The sequence below is a fragment of the Plodia interpunctella genome, chromosome 29 (assembly GCF_027563975.2).
Source record: "Plodia interpunctella isolate USDA-ARS_2022_Savannah chromosome 29, ilPloInte3.2, whole genome shotgun sequence".
In the NCBI taxonomy this organism is placed as follows: Eukaryota; Metazoa; Arthropoda; class Insecta; order Lepidoptera; family Pyralidae; genus Plodia; species Plodia interpunctella.
In genome coordinates, this window is record NC_071322.1 from 250,993 (window position 1) to 258,123 (window position 7,131).

General features: G+C 37.7%; 1 protein-coding gene across 1 annotated transcript; it reads left to right on the forward strand.

Moving 5' to 3' along the window:
- Nucleotides 1-163: 163 nt before the first annotated feature.
- Nucleotides 164-6,795, forward strand: LOC128681951 (uncharacterized). Its single transcript, XM_053766321.1, has 6 exons — nucleotides 164-350; nucleotides 2,490-2,623; nucleotides 3,723-3,825; nucleotides 5,138-5,267; nucleotides 6,042-6,150; nucleotides 6,691-6,795. The coding sequence occupies exons 1-6, from the start codon at nucleotides 227-229 to the stop codon at nucleotides 6,769-6,771; spliced, it is 681 nt and encodes a 226-aa protein (XP_053622296.1). The 5' UTR covers nucleotides 164-226; the 3' UTR covers nucleotides 6,772-6,795.
- Nucleotides 6,796-7,131: the final 336 nt, after the last annotated feature.

Genomic DNA, 7,131 nt, shown 5'->3' on the forward strand with positions numbered 1-7,131 from the left:
AAACAAAGCTTATACGCGATTTTTTAATTTGAATCTTTGGATATAGGTACATCACTTATTGGCGTCACATGTTGCATTAACTTTTTTATGACAAGTGGGAGATTTTTTATCTGTTTAGTTTATTAACGTTTCCGACGTCACCTCGTTTTGAAATAAATAAAAATTAGCGCCAAATCCAGTTGGCTTCCAAACAATTGATTTGTAGAAACTCAAATTTTTTTCCAAAATGAATACTTTAACGATATTAATTTTTGTAGCACTTTTTGCGTGTGCTATGAGTAAAAATGGAGTGAGAACGTTGACAGAATCCCTAGGACAGGAGGTTATAGAAATTGGAACACCGATAAAAGGTAAACTTTACTTTCAATCTATTGGTGAAAACCGCATGGATATCCGTGCAGTAGTTTTTGGGTTTATCGCGAACAGACGTGAAAGAAAGAAAGAAACCATTTATTTGCCAAAAACATGAGTACAAATAGACAAATTGATGTCAAAATGAATTAGACCTACACGTTTTACCGAATATAGGTATGCAAATATAAATAAATAAAGAGGAGCATGCTATCCACTACAAATCCAAAACAAAAAAAGAATTATAATGTACTTATACTAGCCCTAAATTCTATCCGAGTCTATCATTAAAGAAATCATTTAAAGTGTAATAACATTTATCAGTTAATAAAGACTTGAGGTGCTTTTTAAATAGATTTAAATTTAAGCTTTTATATTGATTTGGAATTTTGTTGTAAATTTTCGGTGCCATACATACTATGCTATTACCGAGTAAAGCAGATTTTGATGGGTGCATGCATAATCGATAGAATCGATAAACGTGGTAGAGGACTTTGTCTAATAATAATATGTAAAGACATGCATGTCTTACACACGTGTTTTTAAACTAAATTGAAATAAAGGAATGACTACGTTTTAGAATATTTCCGCTAGATTCCTTAATTTTTTCATTTCATTGTTTAAAAAGGTTCTTGTTGTTTTCTTAAATTTCTTAGCCTTGTTGTATTCGGAGCTGTGACGGCGTGAAGCCGAAGTCTGTGTAAAAAAATAAACCTACAAATTTTGAAGATTCGGCTGTGATTCGTCTTGCCGTCAATCCTTTTTAGCCTTTGCGCATCGGAGCCTAGGCTTTGTCCAGTGCTGGGACATAAACACAGTGTAGCGGGAGCGAGGTTATCATAGATATCAGAAAGTTATCATGCTCGACCGCCCCAAAGAGAAGATCTTCAGGCTAAGTGTAGCGCCTGGGGAACCGCACGGCTCCCTCGGTGTTATGTCGGAGGTTATATATAATATATACTTCCAATCGTAAACGCACTGTCTGCGCGGTCTAGGCTTGTTAGCTATCTATAGCGAGTCGACCGTAGTGCCATCTGTCCGTAGAGTCGTGGATCACTTGTGTAGAGTGTTCTTCGTTGCGTTTGATCGGCTTTCTACATATTCGGCGTTGTGCATGTGGCGTGGTAGATGTCGCCACATCGGCTTTTCGCTAACATTTATAAAAATGTGATCGTGGCGCTAGTGTGTTTATAGATGGGCCGATATATAACAGACGGGCCGTGTCATCAATTTCCACTGTGTATAAAATAAAATGTATAAATGTATTCACATAATGAAACGCCATAAACAAATATATAATAATGGATCAATTTTATTTAATAGTTTGGCCCCACGTTGGGCGCCAAATGCAGGCGTTGCCTATTATTTTTGTGTACGAAGATTAATATGTAAAAGCTTAAATAGTTGGAAGGATTCCATAAATCGTTTTATAAAGAAGTGGAATTTTATTTTATCCAACCCATCGAGAGCTATAATAGTAACATTTAGGTAGTTATGTTTTTGTTCTCATTAAAATATTATTAAACCCCTTTTTGACTCCAACATTTGTGAACGTCAAGTGACGTTCACAAATGTTGGCCCGCTGTGTTGTGCCCGCTGTCACACAGGCCGCCATGATTCAATACAAAAGACTTGGCTGTATGGGCTAGTACCCTTTGCCTCCTCAATAAAACGAGGGAATAAACCAAAAAAAAAAAGGCCGCCATGTTATTTTTTTGTTTTTGACACATGTCAAACTGAGTTTGTAGCACGAGACCTATATATCGCCCTTCATCCACTTGCAAACATAGATTTAATAAGTACGAGTACCTACTAATTCCATGCTTGCAAATAATTTACAAGCAATCGGTACCATGTTACTACCACTATGTCAACTATTTGGCCCTTTTAACCTGTCCTAATATCTGTGTTTTAACCTCAAACTCTTAATCAATGAAATGAAATGCGAAAGTTTACAACAGTTTTTAAACAGCAAAACGAACAGAGGAGCTACTATGACACAAAGCACGTCACACGTTCTCTCTTTTGTACACGATGCGTACACGATATGGGAAAAAGAGACAGCATGTGGTTACGTGCTACGTAACGTGCTACGAGTTTATATGTTTTGTTTCCTTCTGAACTGGTGTTCCTTGCAGAGTTGCCGGCCGACATAGAAGAGGAACCGTCGATTGAAAATGAGGAGGACGAGCACGTGACCACCCCCACGCCCATCACCAGCGTCACCACCACCAAGCCGAGCACCAAGAGGGACCCTAAGAAACCAGCATTGGTGACACTTCTTTATTTATTACGAAAACAATTCAGTACAACTTGCCAGTTCCTGGTTTTGATCTTCCGCGAAAACAGGACGCAAATAAATAAGTGCCGAACTTCGCAAGGAAGATGCGCCGAATTGCTGATTGCAGATGGAACTTCTCGGACAGTCCTCTGTGTCCCTGCGGGGAGGTCCAAAGTATGCGGCACGTCACTGACCTCTGCCCATTATACTCTATTGAAGGTGGCATTGTCAGGATCCACGAAGCCGACAATGTTCTCCAAAAATGGATTGATGGCTTGCCTCTCGATTTTTAGTCCTAGTTTGTGCTGTATGGAAAAAGAAACCCATTCGCAAATAATAAAATAATTCAGTATTATATGCACAGTAGCGCCATCTACTTTACAAAGCGCCATCGAAACTTTTTTGACACTTCTTTACGAGAATCGCGTTCTTTCGACCAAACAAACGCACAAACTTCCGCCATTATAACGCCAAAACATTTTAGATTTTTTGTCTATATGCGTGTCTGTATGTTTGTTCGCACATCACGCGTAAACTACTGGATAGAATTTGATGAGATTTTCACATTTGTAGCGGGTGGTCTAATTCATCGCGATACGTTGCATAGAACCAGAGATATTTAAAATTATTTATAATTTTAAATATCTCTGGTTAGTCTCAGAGATCAGTATCAGATCAGTCTATCATCGGATGGGTCACCAAAAATATATGTCGAACTCTTCGAAATTTCTTGAACATTAAATAAATATAATTGGCTTTCCGAAGCGGATTTATATACTAAAAAAAAAAAACAAACTATGACGCTTATCAGTTTAATATGACAATCAAATCCAAATCCAATTTAAATATTTGAAACATAAACAATCACAATTATCGCAATAATAAAATCAATATAGTGAAAACAATAAAATTAATAAAGAAAAATAACAAGCACTTAAAACATTTAATGCCCTTATCGGAGATCTATATTGACGCTTCGACGACCGACAGGCAAATGAGCGAAACAACCACGCTTGGTCGCTTAAGAAGAGGGCGCGGCCGTTGTAAACAATATGGCGGGCGTTAGTCTTCAATATCATTTTACTTTCAGTTAACAACATCGCGCCCTAGAAAGGCGAATGCTATACTGAATAGTGAAGAAGAGGAAGACAGGATTGAGAAAGAGCTAGCAGATATATACAAGGATACCATTGGTAAATAACTAGAACTTAAATTAAAGATTATTTAGGTATATTAACCTTCTTCCTGTCTTTGACACGCCGGAGCAATTAAAAAGTATTATAATACTTGTGGATTAATTGTATTCATGTAAATCTATAAATATATATATATATATATATATAAAACTCTTGCTTTGCTTTACTGAGTGACTGACTGACAGACAACGCACAGCCGAAACTATTGAGCGTAGAAAGCTGAAATCTGGTGTGTTTATAAGACAGTGTAGGGGAGCACTAAGATGGGTATTCCTGAAATTTCCGAAACGGATTTTTCGAACGAAGTTGCGGGCAAAAGCTGGTAAAAAGAAAAAAACAGTTTTTACATTGAAAAATGGCATAGAAATTTGAACAGAGAAACTGAGAGATCCTAACCATTACACCCACCACCTCTTCAATTGACAACAACAGTTACGTGTAAATTAGCTGCGGTGAAGTTTGTTGCGCCGCTTCTTCTTCACCTGCGCTTCGGAAGTTGGCAATAGTCTTTGTTTTAAATGTTTTTGACGTCAATAAGTTTTGTAGGTTATATAATTCTACTTTATTATACAACTCAAAACGTATTTTATTTTAGCTTAGTTTTAAGAGAACATTTTAAACGTCAACAAATGATGAGTCATCGCTTATTGACGTCAAAAATATTCCGAATGAGTTGCTTTATAAAAAGTTGAATCCCACCAAAAACATTTTCATGTAAAAATGTTGCCAAGACGAGTCTAGTTTGCTTATCCTGTGAAAAAGTAATGAAAAAGTGTATATGCGCCCTAACTTTACCAGACCTAACTTCACATACTCAACATTCTAGTTAAAACGTGAAGCTTGGCCGTTTCGTTACTCTAGAGATAAGATAACGAATGCATACGAAAGAAGAATGACGGGTAGCAAAACGGCCAAGCCACAATGTTAACTATCTGGCATTATCCAAACCAAAGTTACGAGGGTTCAAAAATAGGACGAAACGTTTCGAGAAAAGGTAGGTAGTGACCTTGCGCTTCGCTTGGCTCAAATTCAAATTCACAATTCTTTATTCAATTTAGGATGATATACATCACTTATTGACGTCAAAAATTACTTAAACTAAGTCTACTGCCGGCTTCCAAAGCGCAAGTGAAGAAGAAGCGGCGCGACAAACTTCACCGCGGCCTTTTCTCCAAGGACGTCAATTAACAAATATAGGTCTTATACATATATTAAAAATTAGGAGGACGAATTTACTTGCGTCTTGGCGGGGGCACTCGCGTGCCCCCAGATTTAGAATTAGAGCTATATTATTATGCTTTGTGTCCAGACTACAGAGACAGCGCTGAGACAACGTCATTAGTTGTGATGAAGATCGTGCCAGCGCTGAACAAGACCACGGCCACTGTCAACCAGGGGAACTCGTCCAAATCTATACTGAGGAGTAACGACAGAGAAAAGTTAGTTGAACAGACAGACAAAGCTATACCCACGTCTTGTCTACCATCGGAGAAGACGTTGGGCGAGGTTGATGTGTTATTTTTAGTCCCACTAGATGTTGCCCGCGGCTCCGCTCCCGTGGGAATTTTGAGATAAAATGTGTAGCTTGTAGCAATCTTGGATAATGTACCTTTTCAATGGTAAAAGAGTTTTTGAAATCGGTTCGGTAGTTTCGGAGATTACCCGCCTCAAACATTAAAACTCATAAACGCTTACCTCTTATAATAATAGTATAGATTTATCAATCTAGCAAGATTTTAGATTATTGTAAGGAAAAATTATTTATTTGTGTGTTGGCTCTCTGTTGACACTATAAATAACTAACTTCAGCCCGCGGCTTCGCCCACGTGATTTTCTCTGCGACAGCGGAAGAGACGTGATTTTCATACAAACATTGACCACCTTCAGAGTCAATTCGGTGTTGATTTTTGAAAAAAAAAAGTAGCCTATATTTGAAGTCTGCATGCTTACCAAATTTCATCAAAATTGGTCTCGTGGTTTCTGCCTTGAAAGCGGAACAGACAGAAAGACTTTCGCATTTATAATATTAGTAAGGAAGTAGGTACACACTAAGTTGCAGAAAAGGCTACGGTGAAGTTTGTTGCGCCGCTTCTTCTTCACCTGCGCTTTGGAAGTTGGCAACAGTCTTTGTTTTAAATGTTTTTGACGTCAATAAGTTTTGTAGGTTATATCATACTACTTTATTATATAACTCAAAACGTATTTTATTTTAGCTTTAAGTTCCAACCGGACCCGTTCAACAAAGCAGAGATCGAGCGATTCCGCACGTCCGTGGACGATATCAGCTGTGGGAAGAAACTTAAGGCTCCTGACGACAAGAAGGTGAGACTTCCGTCCCTCTAACTCTCTCTCCCTCTCTCATTTCGTGTGGTTGCAATTACGCCGCGAAAGTGAGTCATAAGCCCGCATAAGAATTGAAAAGATATGATCTTGAGGAATATGGCGAAATTTTCGAGGGAATCAATTAAAATTTCTTATTTATTAATTGGTTTCGTCATCTCCATGTAATCCCAATTATAATAGACAGCTTTTTTCTTTTTGACAAATAAAAAGGCGGCATTTTATTGACATTGACAGTTCTGTCGTTAGACATGAGTGCAAAGTTTTTTCCATTTTTATTATAATTTGTGTTACAGTCAACTAAAATTAAATAAATTTATAACCTATTTAAAATTGACATCGTAGCACCCAAACGGATGAACCGATTTTCGTTTAGTTTTTTTTTGTGTCATAGATAATTTTATCCTGAGTGTTCTTAGCCATGTTTCATGAAAATCGGTTGAGCCGTTCAAAAGTTGTAGCGAAATGAATATTGAAAGTCGGGGTCTTTTTAATTTGTCTAACAAATAATTGTTATTGCAGGGATCTGGGAACTACAGCTTCAGGATCGTTATGAACATATTAGTATTTAACTTCTGTTTATTTGCAAGGCTATTGATTTAAATAAATTAACTTTGTGTGATTTTATTGTTCGCTGTTTTATTTACGATCTCGCATTCCGGCCCCTAAAAGTAGTAGTAAGCACTTTTACTATACTTTTGCTTTTTTGAATTTCCCACGAGATCTAGTGTTTATTTTGGGATAACATATTACAGCCTTCTCCGTACTCCCTACTCTATAGAGTTCGAAACGGTTCTCCGACAATTGCTTCGTCTACGAACGTTTCGTCGACAGAATGTCTCAACATCGGGCGTTTAAACGACAGAGAACCCTTCAACTACGAACGATTCGCCGACAGAATGTCTCCTCTATTCTGTCTAACTGTCGTTAGTAGATGAAGCAATAGTCGGAGAACCTTTTCAG

Excerpts from the sequence above, each read along its gene's own strand:
- LOC128681951 (XM_053766321.1), top strand. The coding sequence starts at position 227 with ATGAATACTTTAACGATATTAATTTTTGTAGCACTTTTTGCGTGTGCT. Across the intron at positions 5,268-6,041 it reads AGGAGTAACGACAGAGAAAA|CTTTAAGTTCCAACCGGACC; the intron begins GTTAGTTGAACA and ends ATTTTATTTTAG. Across the intron at positions 6,151-6,690 it reads AGGCTCCTGACGACAAGAAG|GGATCTGGGAACTACAGCTT; the intron begins GTGAGACTTCCG and ends TTGTTATTGCAG.